The following is a 21,082-nucleotide window of genomic DNA, read 5'->3' as shown; positions in this document are numbered from 1 at the left end:
ACAGGCCCTCCCCTACCTAGACCATCACGGGAGAGAGGGGCCCTCCCCCACCTAGAACATCATGAGACAGAGGGGCCCTCCCCCACGTAGGCCATCTCAAGACGGAGGGCCTCTTCCAGTCACTCCTGCCTGGTTCTTAGTGTTTTCTTGTTCTCCCCTTGTCCTGATGGTTCACATGTAGTCCTCCAGCCAAGGAATGCGGTGGCTGACTGGCTAAACCCAGGCCGTGAGTCTGACTGAAATCCAGGGTCAGTGAAAGATGGTTTCCTCAAAGCAAAATTAGAGTGCTGCTCAGAGGCAGGAGAGTGGATGCTGGTCAGTCAGGCCAACATGTCCATGGTGCAGCCAACTGGGCACCGGCACGGTTGCTTCTGCTTTTCTGGTGGCTTCTGCATATACAGTATGAGAGGCAGATGTTCAAAAAATTCTTTAGTGACTAGTTTGGACTTCAATGGTATTCATCTTTATTTATTTATGAGAGTTCTATGTGTTCATTTCAGAATATTGGAAAATATTAGAACATTATAAAGAAAAAATATCACCTGTATTCTCAGCACCCAGAGATAATGCTGTAGACAGTTTAAGAGCTTTCCCTTTTGCAAAGGGTCAGGACACAGCTAGTGAATTGTCATTTGTTTTTCAAGCCAGCATTTTCTTTGTTATTTTTTTTCTTTAATGCATTTTTAACTTGAGCATTTTCTTCTACTTTGTCATAACACTTCTCTGAAAATCAATGTTCTTAACGGTTGTGGAATGACTAGCAAGGGATATGTGTGCAGCACCTCTTTATTTAGTGCCATCTGGATTCTCTCTTGTCAGTGGGGAATGGCCTAACCAGCCAGTTGCAAAGAATGAGTAGGTTGGGAGTGAGCTCCAGCAGAGCCTCAGAGAATGGTTTTTTTCCTTCAGGAACCTGCAGTTCTAGAGGCCTATGCACTGGGACCTGGTGGAGGAAATAGTGGCAGAGAGTTGTTTCTGGAAGGGACCATGCCCTTGTTTTAGAAGTACTTCTAGTATTTTACAGGTATCAGGAGACTTATGTGGAATGAATTGGGAAAATAAAGGAGAGGGGAGAGAAAATTAGAGGCAGGAACCCCAGCTAGGAGAAGGAGGATCATCTATCCAACCACTTCCAGCCATCTACCCATCTCCTTTTCCTTCCCACCACAGGTTCTGTTACCTTCACAGACAGACTCCTTAACAGGTGTCCTCACTTTCTACTCACCCTTGGTCTTGCTCTGGTCAGCCTTTCCCCTCATTAATAATATTGGATGCTGCTGGGTGCTCACGTTACCTGAGGTTACCCAGGTTATTACAGCCTCGAGCTGGTATCTCCCCTGGTCGAACACTTCCATGCCCATGGCTTTGGCCCAGTCTCTGAGAATATGAAGCCTGCACTTCTACATTTAGTGCACACCTGTGCTTTGACATCCAGCCCCAGGCAGCTACCTACTCAACATCTCTACTTGAGTGACCAAAGGCACTTGAGCTTAACAAAGTTCAAAGGAACATGTGTTCTTCCCCACTCCCACCCCCTCCCCAAATCCCATTTATTCCTGATTTTCCTAACTGTCTGCTCAGTTGCTTAAACCTAAAACTTAAAATCATCCTTGATCCATTTTTGTACCTTGCTATCACAGTTTAGATATGAGGTGTCCCCCCAAAACTCCTGTATTACTCTGGGAATATTCAAAGGTAAAATGATTGGGTTTTGAGGATAGCAACCTAATCAGTTCATCTTGGTTTGAAAGGGCTGGGTAGTAACTACAGGCAGGTGGGCTGTGACAGAAGGAGGTAGGTCACTGGGGGTGTGCCCTGGAAGGGCTATTTTCCCCTGCAGCCCTTTTCTCTTCCCCTCTTCTCTCTCTCTGCTTCCTGGCTGCCATGAAAGGAGCTTTACTCCTCCTCCATATCCTTGTGCCGTGATATTTTGTCTCACTGTGGGCATAGAGCAATGGAGAGAGAGCCTCTCCCCTACCTAGACCATCAGGGGAGAGAGGAGCCCTCCCCCACCTAGGCCAACATGGGAGAGAGGGGCCCTCCTCTACCTAAGCCATCATGGGAGAAAGGGGCCCTCTCCCCTGAGACCATCATGGGAGAGAGGGGCCAACCGTGGACTAAACTGCTAAACCTGTGAGCCAAAGTAATCTTCCTTCCTTTAAGTTATTCTTGTCAGGTGTTTTGGTCACAGTGACACAAAGCTGACCAACACATTTGCCATCATACTTCGTCATGCTGTGCTCATTTTTATCTCCTAACTACACCCCAAGCCTGTCTACACTATTTCTAGCTCTTCACCTCTATTCTAGCTCTCCAATGCAAACTGCTTTCCTTCCTTGTCTTCCTTCAAATTATATCAAGGTTTAAAAATAAAACAAGAAAATACACTGAGAATCCCAACCACCAGCCGGAGCTGCTACTCTGGCCAAGCTGCCATCTTGTCTCACCTGGATGACTCCTTCCTGGGCTGCCTCCCTGCACTTACAGTCTCAGGAGCCTGAGAGATCTGTTGAGACCCAGCCTCTTAACTGTTCTTCTTCATCTACCCTAGTCTTTTTTAGGCTATTTTCCAAACACTATCTACCTTAGAAACCTCTGTTTTATCATGACATGTCATGCGAAAATTCTGACTGGCTACCCATTAGGATAAAATCCTAAGTCATTAATGTGTCAGTCAAGGCCTGCATGGTCTCCTTTCTACCTGCACCATTCTCCTCCTTACACTCCAACACACTGACCTTCTCTCAGTAACACACATACACCGTGCTTCTTCTTCTCAGCTCATTAATTCGGCAAGTATTTAATGAGCGCCTCCTATGTGCCTGCTGCTATTCTAGGTGCTGATGCCTCAGTGAGCAAAATAGGCAAAAAAAGATCCTGTCTTGCCTTCAGGGAGTTTGCAGACTCTTGGAGGGATGACAGCCAGTCATCAAGAGAAATAAAAACATAAACAGCTCAGATAGTGATAAGACCTAAAGGAAACCATAAAGCAGTAGAGGGAGATGGGAGGTGCTTGGAGGGTAAAGGGAGTTGTCATTTAAATTGGGCATCTAGAGAACACCTTACAGAAAGAAAGGCTGTGAGGTGGCTTCAGGAAGGAGCAGAGAGGCCAGGTGGCTGGAGCAACTGAACAGGAGAAAAGGAGGAGGTGAGAGGCCAGATTGTAAGGGCCTGGTGTGACTTTTATTTCAATGGCATGTGGGTCATCTGATGTGGAAGAAGGAAGTGTCCTCAGTTGGGTCTTGACAGATCTCTTAGGCTCCTGAGATTGTAAGTGCAGGGAGGCAGCCCTGGAAGGAGACGGAGGAGTCATCCAGGTGAGACAAGATGGCAGCTTGGCCAGAGTAGCAGCTCCGGCTGGTGGTTGGGATTCTCAGTGTATTTTCTTGTTTTATTTTTAAACCTTGATATAATTTGAATTTATCATTTCCTCTGCCTGAAAATGCCCCCAGCTCACCCAATTTGTAGTCATTTTTTTCAGCCTCGCCACTCCCTGCAGAAAGTCCTGGCTCCACGTCCATAATCCCATCCCACCTTTCCCTAATTCCCTGTGTTTTCCTTCAGGGCAATTACCCCAGTTCGAAAACCAAAATGTTTACTCCACAAATCCCTCTGCCATATTATTCCTCACTGTTGGATCCCTGCTCTGGCCCAGGATTTAGTCAGTGAATCAAGGAAGGGAGACAGAAACCGTCCCTGACATCTAAGGACAGAGTCAGGCACTCTGCCATCCTTATTTCTATAGCTATTCACAAGAATCCCATGAGGTGGTGTTGTCCTCCTTTTGGAGATGGGAGAACTGAAGCTTGGAGAGGACAAGTGACTTGCCTCATCTCAGTACCACAGGGCTGGTGTGGAACAGAAATAGAACCTAGTTTTCTGCCATCTCTGTTGGTGCTTCTGTGATGCCGTCTCCCCAAGCTCTGTCTGTCCTGGGTGATTGAAGGCCAACCTGCAGGCCTTCCCCTTATTGCCCACTGGGCTCTCTGCCTTGGTTTCCACCCTTTACCTCACGTACCTGGAAGAAGGCTCTGAGACTACTTGGGCTCATCATGGCTGCCATGTGGCTTCCCTTTCTCCTCTCCCTTTTTTCTGGCTTACTCTTAGCATTTGTAGAGCTGGGCACTGTTACACATTCTGAGTTGGCTATAAACCCCTCTCTCTGCAGGGGAGAACCATGTTGATAGGGTGGTTCCATGTTACTACCTCTCCTTAGAAAACAGCATCAACTTTCCCGGGGCAGTGGTCCATGTTGTGCTAACTGCTGGACCATGCTTACTCACTCATGTGACCTTTGAGCTACATTTCCGGTCTTTGCTTTCTTGTGTTCATCTCAGGGCTTTGCTTTCTTTTCCTTCCATCTCCTACCTGGCCTCATGGCACCACTGATCTTCCTGTTTTGCTGATTAGTTTTCTTTCTCAAATCCACTGTTTTTCATTGGCTAAAACAGGCCTAGATCCTCTTTTACTTTGGCCTGTTAGTCCTGAGTCTCAAGGGTTCTTTTGGTGTCTCTTTTCCCCTCTGATCTCTTAGCAACATGGGAAGAGTATTTATCCTTTTCCAAGGAAATAGGTCAAACAGATGGAGGTCGTTCACTCCGAGCAGTGAAGAGAAGAATTGACACAATTTGAACTGGTCACCTGGAGACATTGAAGGGATTAAACAGAACAGTTTCTGGGGGAAGAGAATAATGAGCTGTTCATTGTCTCTACCATAGAAGGCAGCAGTAGTGTCAATAATCACAAACAATGACAAAGTATTAAACATCCAGGTTGATTAATAAGATTTGGGGATGAGTCTCCCAATCAGGATCCCTGACTACAGTGTGATTTTTAAAAGGGTTTAATTTACCATGTCACAAGTGTGTGTGAGAATAATGAGATGCTGCCTAAAGTGCTTTGTGAACTTGAAAGTCTTTCTCAAGTATGTGTTATTATTAAAGGATATTGAAATGGTATTCTCAAGGAAACAGCTTTAGTTTCTCTGTTTTGATTGCAAGATACACTATCTTGGTCAGTGGCAAGCGGATGAAGTTGAAATTCTGGTTCAAGTTAGGAAGTTAACTATTTGTTCTTTGTCTCTAGAGGGAAATGTGTGCTCAATTTTAACCTCCCTCCCACCCCCCACCATGGTGAGGCAAGGTCCAGGGAAGCCTCTGGGGCTATCAGGAGGAAGGACTTTAAAATAAGGAAGATTTGCAGGTAGATAATTAAAAATTCACTAATTTATAATTGTAGGAATATCCAAGGAAAAGAACAATGATATTCACGTACAATATAGATTCTCAGTCTTTAAATACCTAGTTGTAACTGTGTGAATATTCCTTTTGCAGAAACCTTGGGTGGTGTGGACACCATTGTCAAGATCCCTCCCCATTTGCTGAGGTAAGAGATGGAGACTGTATAATAAGCAGAGGTGAATAATGCCCACCATGTTTTCCTGAAGGCCAGATAATGTTATTAGTTTATAGCACTTTATGGGCTCACTGACGACTTTTTGCATCCCTGAACTAGAATATTTTATGAGGTCAGCACCTTGGAAATCTGACTGCATTAATCTCACTGGTAAAGAAGATCAAGTTGATTAAGAAGAAACATGATTCAAATTTAGGTGAGGGCCTAGTCAAAGAATACTATCTTCCACTGCAAATGAGAAAATGGTGCCCACTCTGGGGATGTAGCCCTAAACCACATTGGGTGGATTTAAACTCTCACTCTCACTGAAACCGTGGCTGGATTCCATCTTGCTGGTGGCAACTGTACAGCCCCATGCAGCAGCCCTGAGCTGCAAACCTATTTCCCCACCTTTTTTTTATCTATGCTACAACTTTATTCTGCTCATCATGAGAGAAATACATGTCCATAGTGAAAACTCTGGGAAGCACAGGAGGATAACGAAGCAGTTGTTTATAATTAACACTACTTTAGAATAAGCAGTGAAAAGAGTTTAATAGGTTTTCACAAATCTTTTTCCATGCACATATAGTTTTACAAATTAATATGAAATTTTATTTACAACTTTGTTTTATGCCTGTTTTTATTTACTCATGATCATATAAAGAATGTTTTGTAATGCCAATGTGTGTTCTTCAAATTAAAGTATTAGATATACTTCCATCAACTGGCTATAGCATAATTTATTTAGCCCCTTTTCTATTATTAAGCATACATCCAACTTTTTCTTTAAGGTTATAAAAATATTGAATTTACAGCCTTTTGTTGAGTATGGTGTCTATATTGTCAGAACATGGTGGTTTATTAAGTATTTCTTCTCTTTTCAAGTAGATTAAACAAGAATTATGTTTCTTTCTGTTTTAAAATATCCATTACTTCTCCTATAATATCTGATATAGGCTTATTTTTTAATAAGGGACTTACATGTTAATCAAAGTGAGTGTACTTTAGTGTGCATAAAACTTGCAAAGGGACAGAATGTGTGGCAACAACACATCTGTCTCAAAGAGAGCTGTTTCTGTCGGGGCATCCAAGAAGATTAAGAACTACAAAGGCGTCGGTAGTTTTAGGGAGTCAATTCTTTTGGTACCTCACTAGTATAAGTAGTACTTTTTTTTTTTTTAAATCTGGATCCTTCTTTGAATTGGTCATGTTCATGACATGGAATAGTGGGCTTCATTGTGGCACATTCATATGTGCATATCAAGTACCACTTCTTAAGACTGATTTGCTTCAAACTGATTTTGTCACATCTCTCCCTTTCCATCTCGCCTTTACTGTCCCTCTCTCTTGCTTGTCAAAGTTACCATCCAGGTTCTTCTGTGATTCATTGTCCTGGGGTGCAGCAATCCCATCCTACCAGCAAAGAACCATGAAAATACAGAGTCCACATCAGGAAAGGGAATGATTATAAGAGCAGGGAACATCTTTTAGCATGTTTGGTAGTTTTCCTTGGCTTTCAGCAAAATTAAAGGAGGATCTAATTACCTCTGATAGACAAAAATATTTTTTTGACAATGCCTCTTTCATTTTATGTAAGCATGTATAAACAAGGTTTCTTCATCAATAGCAGTGAAAAAGGAAAATATATGGAATTGATGCCAAGTCCTGTCTTATTAATTATTAATACTACTAATAATGAGTTATTATTGTCTAGTACTCATTTGTAGGAGATATGAACTCATTGAAGGAAAAAATAAACTCTGTCCATTTTTTTGAAAATACATTTTTTACAAATGCATTTCTAATATTAACTATATAAGCATTTAATAAATAATTGTTGGTTGGGGATGTGGCTCAAGTGGTGGCGTACTCGCCTGGCATGCGCGGGGCACTGGGTTCGATACTCAGCACCATATAAAAATAAAGATATTGTGTCCACATAAAAAAAAAACTAAAAAAATAAATATTTAAAAAATAATAATTGTTAATGTTCTTTGGATCAATTGTGTGCATTAGTAATGATGGCTCAAATTAAGAAATAATCAAACACTGTGAAGCCTTAAGTTCACAGGAAATTTTCTAAAAATTACCTTAAATATACTTTATTACAGAGAAATATCATAGGGAGATTAACAAAACCTTTCAAGTATTAAAATATATTGAGAGGACTGAGGCTATATAGCTCAGTGGTAGAGCATCTGCCTCGAATGTGTGAGGCACTGGGTTCAATCCTCAGCACCATATAAAAATAAATAAATATATTGTGTTGATCTATAACTAAAAAAACGTTAAGAAAAAACCATATTGAGAGAAAATTCTCTGGGGAAAGTGAAATATGAAGTGAAATATGAATTTAGAGATAAAGAGAATAATGTAATACTTTTTGCTGATAAGGATGAGTTTGTTCATTTATTTTTGATGGAAGAAAGTCATTTTCAAATTTCTGTGGTATTTAGATTTTATGAGATGCATTTACAGAGTGATATGTTTTAATTAAAAATTTTTAATAATCCCATAGAGCCATAATTACAGCATTGCAATTAAAACTATAAAGAAGAAAATCTAAATGTGAACTTAAAATATGTGAAAAATGGTGAAACCTTCTTAATGATTCTGTGTGTAAAAAATTTAGTGGCCACTGCTTTGAAAGTTGTTTCCCAGTCCAAAATGTGGACTAACCTGTCCACGAGGCTTTCTGTGGTCCTGGGTTTATGATAGAAAGTCTTTCTTCAGTGTGAGGGCTACAGATAATGATGGAACCAGAAGGGGATTCCTCAAGGGAATGTTCATCAAAAGGCAACTGGAAAAAATGAAAAAATCCCTTTGTCTTTTTTTTTTTTTTTTTTTAATGTGTTGCAGGGGTAGGTGGGAGGGGGAGCAAAGGGAGATGGGTTGGAAGGAATGTAGTTTTAAAGGGACCAAGGATGTGTGTTGGGTCCTCCTCTTAACCACTTAGCTTTACATCATTCAGTGGTATGGACTTTACCTCAGAGCTAGATAACCATCTTGCGTACTCAGAGGAGGTGGTCACAAAATTGGCGAGAAGCAGATGAGGGACTATGGATATCATGACATGTTGTCACCATTATTGGTAATATAGTTCAGAGTGCTTATTCTAATGACAAAGAGCTGGTGACGTCATCCTTGTCCACAGAAGTGTGCATTATTGGATTTCAGGTGCACAGTGAGATCTGTGAAGCATATTCATACAGGGAACCGAACCCTATGAATGAGACATAGCAGACGTCTCATCTCAAACCCCTTTTATTCTGAAGAAGGAGAATGAAGACATAACAAAAATGGAAAATACTGATATGTAGCAGCAAGTGTTAATTTACCATAGACTTTTTTTTTTTTATGTATAAGGAGGTTTGGGTTTCACTAAAATCCACAATAGAAGAATTCTCTCAGAGCTCTTCTAGGATATAGGAAGAAGCCATAACTAGAGTGTAAAGGAGCTTGGGATCAATAATAGTGTGATTTCCTATTTCATGTCATTATTCAGAAGGTGACATAATGAGGAGATGTACAGTCATGGGCTTCCCCCCTTTGTTGTGAGTCAGCCCTCCTCTAATCCATTGATTCATCTGCCAGGCTCTCAAGCTCTCTATTAAGTCATTATGCTTAATGTGGCACCCTTCTCTAGGAGCATCTGCTCAAAAACATCTAGGCATTAAATATTTGTCGGCTCACAAGAGACGATTTGGACATGTTAATTATTTTTCTTTAATTATACTTATATATGGGAAAGAAACCAAATTCATAAAATCTCTCTTGCCTTATCCTGATTTTGTACTTAGATTTAGTTTCCATTTCTCTGGAAGTGATTATTTGCAGGTGTCAAAAAGAATTATTGTTTGTTTTGGAAAAGGATGTAGGAAATCCTTCAAAATCCTGAATACTTTTTCTGTGCTTTAATTTTTTTTCTTTTGCCATTGACTACTTTCAATATATGACCACTTTAATAAATAATTGCTAGTGTTGCTTTGATCAGTGGTGTACATTAGCAATGGTAGCTCAAACCTGAAGAATGGTGAACTCTTGAGAATACCTATGTTGTATTGTCTTTCCTTTTTTTCCTTTTGCTGTTGACTGTTTATAGTGCTTTTTGTACAAAACTAAGTTTAAATGTCATGTGAATGATTTAAGTGATTGGTGAATGCATAGCAAATTCTAGGGGAGAATTCCATTATAAAGCTTATTAGATGGAATTAAGGAGTGATAAAGAGATATTGATTGTTTGTGTACAAGACTCTTTCACTGGGCAAAGGCCCACCCTTATTGTTGATGTGGTGAGCAGTATTAGGGAATCTGTCCTATGGACTGTTTCCTAAATCTGGTAGCAGATAGTCATGTGAAAAATCTTTCCACCTGCCTGCCCTTGGTCTTGCCCTAGGGTGAGTTTTAAGAGTCCTTATCTTCTTCACTCTTTGCTCCTCATTTCTCTTCCTAAACTACAAGATCTCACATGCATCTTTGCAGGGTTAAATACAGTCTATCAATTAGGGGGCTATTGCAGTTTCCCTGCACTGGGGAGTTCAACAATAGCTCAGGCTGTGCCCTAGATTAGAGTCGCCATCTCTATGCTGTGCTTAATTTACAAGCAAAAGTCACTCAGGATGTTCCCTAAGAGTCACAGACTTGGTAAAATACTTCGGACTACGCCAAGTTGCTGCTCATAGTCATTGACACCATTGTGATTAGCCATTATTATTATTATTATTATTATTATTATTATTATTATTATTATTATTATTTTACCAAGTCATGAAAAAGACCTGAAAGCTAATCCAAAACAATTAGCAGTTATCTTAGTCTGGCCAGGCTTCTTAACAAAATACCATAGGACTGGATAGTTTTTAAACAATAGAAATTTATTTCTCCCCATTTGGGGGGCTGGAAATCCAAGATCTGGGGGCCAGCATGGTCACTTCTGGTGAAAACCTTCTAGAGGGTTACACACTGCCAACTTATCCCAGTGTCCTCATATGGTAGAAGAGAAAGGGAGCTCCCCCAGGACTCTTTTAAAGGCACTAGTCCCATTCATGACAGCCTCCCATTTGTGACCTAATCACTTCTCAAAGGCTCCTCCTCTTAATACTATCACCTTGGGGTTTAGGATTTCAATGTAAGAATTTGGGAAGGACACAAACATTGGACCTTAGCAATAGTTAACAGCATTCAATGTTTTCTGACTTCTGACAGCTCTTTATTTTACCCGTTTACTCTCTATCCCTCCCTGATTTTTCTCTTTGGTTTTGGGAATCACCAAAATAACGTGGTAATTTTATGGGATTTTCAGGACCATTGTGGCTTTGCGTTTTTAGGGCTGATAGCTGTGTTCTGTGAGGCTGTCACCAGTCTTACCTAGCAGAAAGCACGTGGTTTAAGTCCTGTTGGAATATTACAATGTTTAGATTTTTGCAAGTTAGTACATTGCCCATTTCTTGCCCACTGGTTCTTATTGTTGTGGGGCAAGTCGCTCAGAAAACACACCAAGTCCCAGTTTTGTCCAAATTAAAGAGTCTTTATTTAGTTATCTGGCCAGGATTGCTCCCTATGGGACCCATAACTGTCTCTGCAAGGAACAGCCTTGAGCCCCAACATTTTAGGATATTTAAAGGCAAGAACCGCAAAAAACACATCCGGGTTGACATAGCTGTAAGCAAGCAGGTACAGAAGCTGAATTGGGCAGTTAGCGAGACAATGCAATGGGTACATTGGTATTTCCCATAGGACTTTCCAGGTTGGCATAGCAGCAAGCAATCAGAAGGGAAGTGGGGTCAAAGTGACCCTAGTTCAGTACAAGTTAGATCATGGTTACTAGTGTCTAGACAATCTATCTCTGACAAGGTACACTGTCCAAGAAAAATGGAAACTAAAGAGAACAATTTTATATTGTATAAGAATTGCTATTTTGTGTTGCCACATATGTTATGCTAGGTAACTATTAATGGGTACAGAGACGAGGCTTTCCCATGGGAGAAGCATTTCTTACGTGCCATGGAGTCTCAAGGTAAAGTGGAGTCTGTTTGGTCATTGCCCAGATAGCCTGCCCCATAACATTATGATGGCCTGGTTATGCTGATACCTAGATCCATCTGATCATTATTTCCTCTGAAAATTTGAAGAGCTGTGACTTTGTCCCTTGCTATTTGTTAAAAGGAAAAAGACTTATGCTTCTAATGGGGACCTTTTAGCATCACTGTTATTTGTAATCATTGCTTCTTCTAGATCATTCTTGACTTGCTAGACCATTCTCCAGAGTGCTCTTCTTTGTCCAGTGGAATCTTGCAATTGTCTCTATCCCAGGAGTGATCCATCTCTCTGCTGGCCCAGCTCTGTCCTTTCCAATGGATTGGAAGCTCCAAATTCAAGTAGCTCTAGGTCTGGACACCCTAACGTATTTTCGTGTAAATCTGCTAGAGGGGACTTCTCCCTCCATGCAGACAAAGCTGGGAGACCTCAGGCCTCCATCACTTGGGAAGCCATGGGGGAGCTGGCTAGCTCTCTGATGTACAGCCCTATCTTTTCTATCAGATTTCCAAAGAAATCAGAACTCAAGTGAGGCGAATGAGGCTGAGTTATCCAATCAAAGAACTGGATCCTGTCTTTATTTAAATAGTATGTATTTTGTTTGTTATAGCTTATTTGCATTTTTAAATTTTTGAATGTGACATTAAATATTATTTATCTAGTTACTGAGTTTTTTAGTGATTGCTTAGGCCACACCCAAGGCCAGTGACAAGGGGTTCACCCTGAGCTGCATTCCCAATCTGGCAAGAAGATCTCACAGCTACTAAGGCCATCCACATTCCCAGGCAAGCTTTGGCCATGTTTAGAAAAATCCCTCCTTATTCTTTCCCACTGGTAGGGTGGTACTGTGGGCATTTCCCAGTCCCCATCTCTCTTATGTCCTGGGCCCACCCCCTAAATTGAAATACAGCATATTTATCATGGTCCTCTTTCTTCCACAAGCCAAAACTAAGGCCAAAATGAAAGCTGTCCAAGGATTTGGTTAGTAATCCAATGCTTCCCCTTTACATGAGCTGCTCAGCTATTAGCAGTACATGTTATAGGCTGTCCTCTTCCCTGAGCCTGTCCACTGTGTGGCTGGGGCAGCATTTCTCACTTCCTAAACCTGCTGTCCTTACAGTCTCTCCTGAGGTCCTTCTCTCTGTGTCCTCAGCAGACTCCAAGTAATTCTGTCATGGAGCTTATCTACGTGGTTGGCAGTTATTTAAGGGTTCAGTTCTTAGGTCCCACCCCTAGGGAGCTATTCTGTATACATTATTCATCTTTGTGTCCCCATCCCAGCACCCTATACATATTTATGGGATGAAACCATCTCTTCAGACTTCACGTCATGCTTCCCAGGAACCCTGCATTCTCACCTCCTGGATTCTTGGAAAACACAGTATTTGGGGGAATCTGTGCCAGAATGGAACCTCAGTGTTGGCAATAAAACTTTTAATATCTTACTGACTGAGGTTTCAAAGGTCCCAAAGAGTACACCCAGAAGCCCAATTCATTGACCTCAGCTAGTGTAGTATTAAATCCCTTGCCTTCCACTTGACCAAAGCCCAGACTTGCACAATGTGTATTAATCTTAGATCATGGGTGAGTGTGGTAGTTATCAGGACTCCCATCAATGTTCTGTACAAAATGATGCTGATTATACAAAGACTCCAGTTCTCATTAATTTCCCATGAAACTCCTTGGCCCACTTGAAAGAGGCATGCTGCCCACCTTACCCCCATCCCCACCATCTATCTGACTTGATGAATCTGACTTAAATTGTTTCTGTTCTAAAGAATAAAGAACATCTGCTCCCATCCTCCTGAAATCTGGGATTCTTCCTTCCTTCTAACCTCGGTTCCTTACAGCAGGACTGGTCCAGAGAAGATAAAACTGCCAAGGGAATCCTCGAGTTATCTTGTTAAAAGGCAGCCACTGGCAGCCAGCCTCTGGTGACATTGCTCACTGAGCATTCCCTTGAAAACAGTCCTGCAGTTCCTCGGCACTACTTCAGCTACCATTTTGCTTATCTTCTCCATGATTCTTCAAAGCCAACCTCGGCTTCATACTTTCTTCTGCCAGTTTTATTTCCAGAAAGACTCCAAAGCCCCCTTTCCCAGTTGTCCTGTGTGTACTCCCCATCATCATGTCTCCCTAGCCTAGACCTTCCTTTCAGCCCACATTCTCAAGTTTCTCCTTGTCTTGACTCGGGGACCTACTGGCCTTTCAAACAGGTGACAGCACATTCATCAGCATTTGTACCTGGAAAGAACCATGGTAATAGTTTCCCGTTCTTCACATGGTTTCTATTTTCATTGCTTCTGTGCTGCATTGATCTATTTTAGTGCTTTAATTCTATACTTTGAACCCTGGAGCCACCTCTGCAGAAGGTGGAAGTGTTTTCATTTTGTAAACACTTTTTTTTTTTTTTCCCTCTCCTTCCCACCTTCCTTCCCTGGTTACTACAGCTGACTTTTCTTTGCGGAGTCATACACATGCTAATAAGTTTGGGCTGTGTGGAGCCAGCTCTCATGAATCTTGCTGGTTCTGCACAAAAAAAGGAAACAAAAAAGGAGCTTTACGACACTTTGCTTGGTCTAAACCTGGATCACTTTAAATGTTGGATAATTCTTGAGCAAGTATAAGCAGTAACATGGGGGAGACAAGGTCAGCTTTCTGGGGCTCTGGGAGAACCTTTTCCATGAGAAAGTCTTGTCCTAGATGGGAACTATTCTAGCTTCCTGAGAGCAGTTGGCCCTAAAAAGGTGAGTAGAAGGACATTCAGGGTTGGCATGTCATTCATGCCAACACGAAACACCCACCTGTGAAGAGAAAGTGGCAGATGGCATGGCCACTGAAATCTATGTAAGAAGTCGGGGTGCCCTGAAGATCTGGTTCTGTCTTCTCCCTTTCCTGCTGCTTTGGAAGAGAGTGTCCCTGTTACCTTTGAACATGGTGTTAAGTGACAATTCTACACTATTCCCAATGTACACTTTCTCGTATGCATTATCTGTCAGCCTGTAAACTAAGCCTAATGATTTTCCTCTTTCATTCCCTTTGATAAGGGAGACCTCCAATTAGTTCTTAATTATAAAGCATCTCTTGTTAATAGACCTGACCTAAAAGCACTTTTTAAGTCCTCACTGAGAGAAGAAGCTAGGACAGAGGGGCATTTGCCTTGAGGGAGAATGGGAGGAGGGTAGATATCATTTCAGAACCCAGCCATGGGTACTTTTCCTTCCTTTATGACAATCTATGTCTTTGTAACACATAGCTTCGTAGAGAAGCATTAAAAGGAAGCATAACTCCATTTTGAAGAAGTATAACATTCCCATCATGGGTTTTGTTTCTAGGCCTTTTCCTTCCTTTTGAAAGGAATAAGGATCGAATTTTTGCCTTGTGGGTTATTCTGTTTGTCAGTCTCAGAATGTAACTGACTCCTTTGGGCAATGTAGGCCCAAATTCTTGCTTTAATTTGGAAGTACACCTCTGAGAAGTTGTTGACATTGAATGCTTATAGAAGTGGTTCCAAACTACGGCTTCATTGATTTCAGTGATGTCAGTAGCCCAGTGGGTATTTGTATTTCTCTTTTAAATTTTTTTTTTCCAGGGGAGGTATGAGGGATTGAACTCAGGGGCACTTGGCCCCTGAGTCATATCTCTGATCCTAGTTTGTATTTTATTTAGATACAGGGTTTCACTGAGTTGCTTAGTGCCTCATTTTTGCTGAGGCTGGCTTTAAACTTGCAGTCCTCCTGCCTCAGCCTCCCAAGCTGCTGGGCTCACAGGTGTGCACCACTGTGTTCTTCTTCACCCTCCAGAAATTTTCTTCTGCAGAAATCCTGGTGCAATGACTAGAATTATATTTATTTTCTCGGGAAGACTGTATTAAATATTGCATATTTTATTTTCTTGTATTTTTGTTGTACTGCATATTTAGGTCTAGCTGAACTCTGTGTGAATCAGTAGGATTATGTAATTACTCAGTGCCCCGATGCATCTTTTTCAAGTCCAATACATTTGCTACAGATCTCCCTTTACCTAGAGTCCAGAACTCTTAATATCATGGTCTTTAATATGCTTCATAGCCTTATGGTTCACATTTTCCCATATAAAGTTGGGACACATAAGAACACAAGTTAACATTTTTCAAACCTTTTTTATGTGTCAGGTGCTGTATATGCTGGTTGTATGTAACCCTGACAGCTGCCCTGTGAGGGGGGGTGGAGGTCCTGAGGCTTGAAGGGGCTCTGGAGCTGGCCTGACTCCTTGAGCCAGCCCAGGGCACAACCAGGGGAGCTGGGATCCAAAGTTCACCTTCTTAACCCTCCAGGGGACATTCCTTCTCCCACTAATTGATTTAACACACGGGTTTGTTTTTTCTCATTTGCAATTTATGAGAAGAGCTGAGATCTACTAAATTCATTTCATATAGTACATTATTTGATGAAGCATTGTTATTAAAAAAAAAACTCTTGGAAAATCTGCTTTATTTCACTACTGCTCAAGAGCAACTTACTAACTAACATAGAAATATGCATTATACTGTGTGATTCCTGAGGGGCCAGGACTTTTAAAAGAGGGGGTGTCCTACATTCAGACTGAGGGGCGAGTCATGAATTATTAGAGCTATTGAGATTAGTATGTATACATGGCATTGCCAGGAAATGACCTAAATTGACTTTTCCTCTTTGTAAGGCAGAGGAAACCATAGGATAAAAGAGACTCTGGTATGGAATTAATGTGAATACCCACTGGGAAAGCCTGAGTAATTATGCAATTAAAGAACTAACCCTTACCTCTCCAAGCTTCTGCAGACTTGACTGAGGCAAGAGGCTAGGTAGCAATTAATATTGCTTCTTCAGGAGGGTCAAGATGAGCAACTCTGCAGATTTACAGGAGAAGATTTAAGGTCAGCTCATTTTTAGGCCACAGGTAAAGGAATAGATTAGATTTTGAGCTGGAGCAGACTTTGTGTTTCAATTACATGAAATTCAGAGGGAACTAGATTATTTAAAAGATTCTTTTTTTCAGCCAGGTATGGTGGCACACACCTGTAATTCCAGTGACTCAGGAGACTGAGGCAGGAGGATCACCAGCTTGGGCAATTAAGCAAGACCCTGTCTCAAAATAGAAAGGGATGGGATGGGGGTATATATAGCTCAGTAGTAGAGTGCTTGCCTAGCATATGTGAGGCCCTGAGTTCAATTCTCAGTACCATAAAAAAAAAATTCTTTTTTAAAGAATTTTTTCCCTCCACAAAACTGTAACTTCAAAGGAAACAGTGGCATGGGGAATGTAATCCCAGAGGCTCAGGAGGCTGAGGAAGGAGGATTGTAACTTTGAGGCCAGCCTCAGCAATTTAGCAAGGGCCTGTCTCAAATTTAAAAGGGCTGAGATGTAACTCAGTGCTTATGCAACCCCCATTGCTTGCTTTCTGATGTAAACCCCACTTTGTTTTTCTACTTACCAGCTGGGAGAAAATGTTTCAAACACAAAAGGGGTTTTGTTTGCAGATTCCAGAGGCTGTTGATGGGGAAGAAGCCAGGAAGCTGTGTCCACTGTGCCCAGTTGTAGCAAGAGTGGAGCTGGGACAGGAAGGGGCAGAGGGAGGGGACTAAGCACAGAGAACCCCCTGGACTGAGCACGTGAGGGAAGGCTTCTAGATTTACCCTCCAGCATTTTAACTCCAGCTCTAGAATAAAGCTTGGCATGCAAGACAAGGCCAATAACATGACATTTGCTGAAAATGGAGAGGGAAGGTTTTGTGTGTTTCAGAGATAGTAAAAATACAGATGTGATTTAAAGCCAACAGGCCTCTTGATTAAGAAAGCAAAGGATAGTTAATATAAGGTAAGCACACCCAGGATACTGGGTCGGTGCTTGCTCAAGATGATTGCCTGTCTGCTGTCTTTGTGGATGACTCTATTGAGGAGTCTGGAGAGTGGGGTTGGTAGTGGGAGGATGGGGGTAGGATCTAGTCTCTGATGGGACAGTCGGCAGGTGGGGATGGAGTCAGAGTCCAACAAGCAACAACATTCTGTGTGCCAGGAGCACAATGAGGGACAGGACATAACCTGTCCCCTCAAGGAGCAAGCCACTTGCTGAGGAGAAAGTAAACAGGTCATTGTAATACACCAAGTCCTGGGTGCAAGTCCTGGTTCTTCTGCGAAAGACCAAAGAGGCCTTATGCAAATCATTTTCCCTGTCAACTTCTATAAATAGAGATGGAAAATGAAAGGTCTGGGAGCTACCTGTTTCCCCATTGTGACCAGTCTGGAAAGGCCCATAGCAGGCCACAGAGTGGTCTCAGCCTCCCTTGGGGCGGGGGTGGGGGGGCTCAACATGAAGCAAGACCTTTGTGTCTCCTCCACACTGGGCAGGGGAGCAGCTTCCACCTGCAGGGCCCACTCTCAGGCCTCCCTGTTGCTGCCAGTGATCAACAGGACACTTCTGAAAGCTTTTGTTCTCAAGACCCTGTACACTTTTTTACATTTTTGAGACTCCAAAGAGCTTTTAAAAAAATGGATATGTAATACATTGTTTTGAATGTTTATACCATTTAACATACTAGAAATTAAAATAGAAATTGTAAAAAATTTACTCATTAAAAACGTCAATGGTAAACCTATTACATTACATGTTCATAGAAATTATTTTTTAATGAAAAATAGCTACTTTTATTCTGTTTGAGCCATTTTCATAGCTATGGAAGATTGTGAATATTACATAAACTGTTGGGCAAGACTGTGGATTTTGCAGAATGTGCAACCCAGAAGTGAATCCTGGTAAATAGGCTGGCTGTATCTGGCAGTTTACACTGTGATTAAACTTTTTATTTTTTTCTCTTCCAGTGCTGAGTTTGAAAGAGTGATTTTAGATAAGAAAACATGGGTATTTAAAACAAAGGGGCAGATAAGAATCTGGATGTAAAATGTATTTGTTCCTGTTCCTAAGGATGCAAATTGGTCCTTGGGAATTTTAAACAAATGGCTTGAGCAGGCAAGATCTGGCAAACATGACTGTGGCAGTCTTAAATGTTTGTTAGAATAAATTCTGGGGGTTGAAATAAAGAAACTGCAAGCCTATAATCCCAGTGGTTCAGGAGGCTGAGACAGGAGGATCACAAGTTCAAAGCTAGCCTCAGCAACTTAGCAAGACCCTGTCTCAAAATAAAAAATAAAAAGGGCAGAGGATATGGTTTAGTGGTTAAGCGCCCCTGGGTTCGATCCCTAGTAGCAAAGAAAAATAAATAAACAACCAAACAGGGATCTAAGGCTATTCTGGCTATTTCTATCAACGTGTTCTTCTTTCAGTTTTGCTTATAGATGCAGGAGATTTGGGGATGGTCTCTCATGGCAGTCTGTGATGAGGTTGCTGTTGATAGTCACTAGAGAGCACCCCACATTTCCACATACCTGTTGAAAGAGGGTTGTTTAACCAGGTGCAGTGGCACACACCTGTAAACCCAGCAACTTGGCAGGGTGATACAGAAGGATCACAAATTCCAGGCTAGCCTTGGCAACTTAGTGATATGCTGTCCCCAAATAAAATTAGTGAAAGGGCTGGGATGTAGCTCATTGGCAAAGTATCTCTAGGTTCAATTTCTAATGCCACAAAAATAAAAAGAATAGACATATCTTCTGGGATGTTATTCAGGGGTTTTCTTAAAACCCCTCTTATGAGACAGTTGTGGGCATTTGTAAAATTCTCTGGGCCTTCCATCATTTTCCTCTGGAATAGAAACCATTGCTTGCCTACTGGACATTCTACTGACCCTACTCTCCAACAGAACCCCTGGAGTATAGGGTCTCCCATTATTTTTATCCACCTGTGCTCTCAAGGATGCTGCCCTGCAGCTGGCCTGGTTATTTGGTCTGGCTACAGGCTTGGCCTGCTTCAGGAGGCAAAAGGGATGCTGCTCAATCTTGATGAAGATGACGGTCATTCTTTCTTTAAAAATTACCACATTCAAATGGGATGCTTGGAGTCACTGCAGCTGGTTTGCAGCTATGAGGGAGCCAACGTGGAGATAAAACTGACATGTCTGGACTGGCTTAGCAGAAAGATGGAAAAAGCTGGGTTCTTTGCTCTGTCATGAAGACACAGAAATACTTGAACCCAGAGCCAACTGCCTCCTTGTTGGATTGGTGGGGGTTGGATTTCCTGTTACTTGCAGCTAAAGTTTCCCTCATTGACACACCCTCCCCTCATGGAATCCATGTGATTCTGAAGCCCCAGAGAAGAGAGCCCAGGCCTATGCAGCAGCTATCACCAGTCTGACCTGTCAAGACTGTAGGATCCTTTTTCTCTTATCTGGCTACCTTAGGCCACTTTATTGTGTTTATACCTTTTCTGTAGGATAAGGAGTTGAGATTCTAAATTAAATGTTTGATACCATTAGTAAAACAGGAAGGAGAGCTCCGACATCTGTGGCGTTTACTAAGTGTAGGGCTTAGAGATGGCAACTCGGCATCCTCTCCCACATTGTGGATGTGCAGCTACATCTGTATTATAGCCCTTTTCTGCCTCTATAAATGACTGGCTTGTGTTCTCTCCCAGCTAGACCCTCAACTCCACCATCTTATACCTGTGGCCTCTGAAGCAATGTGCCTGAACCCCAATATTGAGGGCCTTTCAGGGCTACAACATGCACTGTATTATTAAATTTTATAAGTACAATTAGTAGAATGTGTATTTTGATTAGAACACTGAGGCTTGAGTGGTAAAATCATTTGCTATGAGGCCCCACAATTAATACATGATTAACAGGGGGTCAAATACAAGTGTGACTAAAAAAGATTCTTTTAACTAATGTGTTATGGGTTTTCAATGCATATTCAATATCTGTTGTTGAGCTATCTCAGTATAGGAATTATTGTTCCTATTTCTGCATTTCATCTTTCACTCCTGGGAAACGTTTCATGACAGGCATATAAATGATTACCTGAGTTTTGGATCTTAGTAGAGTATATTAGTTATGAACACATTCAGTTGTAGGTGATGGAAAACCCAACAGTGGTTTCAATGAAATAGGGCTTCTTTTCCTTGTATGACAAGCAGTCTTGAGGTAGGCTTTCAGCACTGGTATTTCCAGGATTCTCATGGGGGTCCATTATATTTGATTTTGCATGCCACAAAAATGTCTATTACAACCCCACACATCACATTCCCATCCAAGAGAAGAAGAAAGCAAAAAGACAGAAAAGAAGTGTCAACAAAACAGATCTGGTCCTTTCAGGAAAACGAACACTTGCAGATGAGACATCTAAGACTTAAATGTGCGAACCAGGACATGAGATGAGGACTCCTTCCAGAGCCTCTTCCCACTGTGTATTCCTTGTATTCTGTAAAGAATTTGCTTTCAGAGCTCTATCTCCTGCTCAGTAGAGAAGCTAAGCTCCAGGGAAAGCTGAGGAACCTGCCAGGATTAGGCTGCAGGTTTGTTGGCCAAAACCAAACCTCCTCGTCCCTGGAGTTGGGCAGTCCCTTAACAGACCCCGTTGCCTCTCATGGTACTAATGGCCTCCCTTAGTCCTGTTCCACTTAAACCAGAGCAGGGGGCTCCCTGCTCAGATACTCCTCTTTCAGTGGTACCAGCAGGGTAATCTCTGGCTCTCCTCTGGGACCAACAGCTGGAATCCAGACTGCATAAGGCTATGTGGTC

The 21,082-nt window shown here is 41.9% G+C and overlaps 1 protein-coding gene across 1 annotated transcript in view; it reads left to right on the top strand.

The window, feature by feature from the left end:
* The window catches only part of Arfgef3 (ARFGEF family member 3), a 160,186-nt gene that overhangs the window by 2,836 nt on the left and 136,268 nt on the right, over positions 1-21,082 (top strand). The window contains exon 2 of the mRNA XM_076859689.2: positions 5,334-5,385. Within this exon, the coding sequence (XP_076715804.2) occupies positions 5,334-5,385 (52 nt within the window). The remainder of the gene's footprint in view (positions 1-5,333; positions 5,386-21,082) is intronic.

The sequence above is a fragment of the Callospermophilus lateralis genome, chromosome 6, assembly GCF_048772815.1.
Source record: "Callospermophilus lateralis isolate mCalLat2 chromosome 6, mCalLat2.hap1, whole genome shotgun sequence".
Taxonomy (NCBI): Eukaryota; Metazoa; Chordata; class Mammalia; order Rodentia; family Sciuridae; genus Callospermophilus; species Callospermophilus lateralis.
The sequence above is the reverse complement of the archived record's forward strand: the minus strand, read 5'-3'. Positions and strand labels throughout refer to the sequence as shown.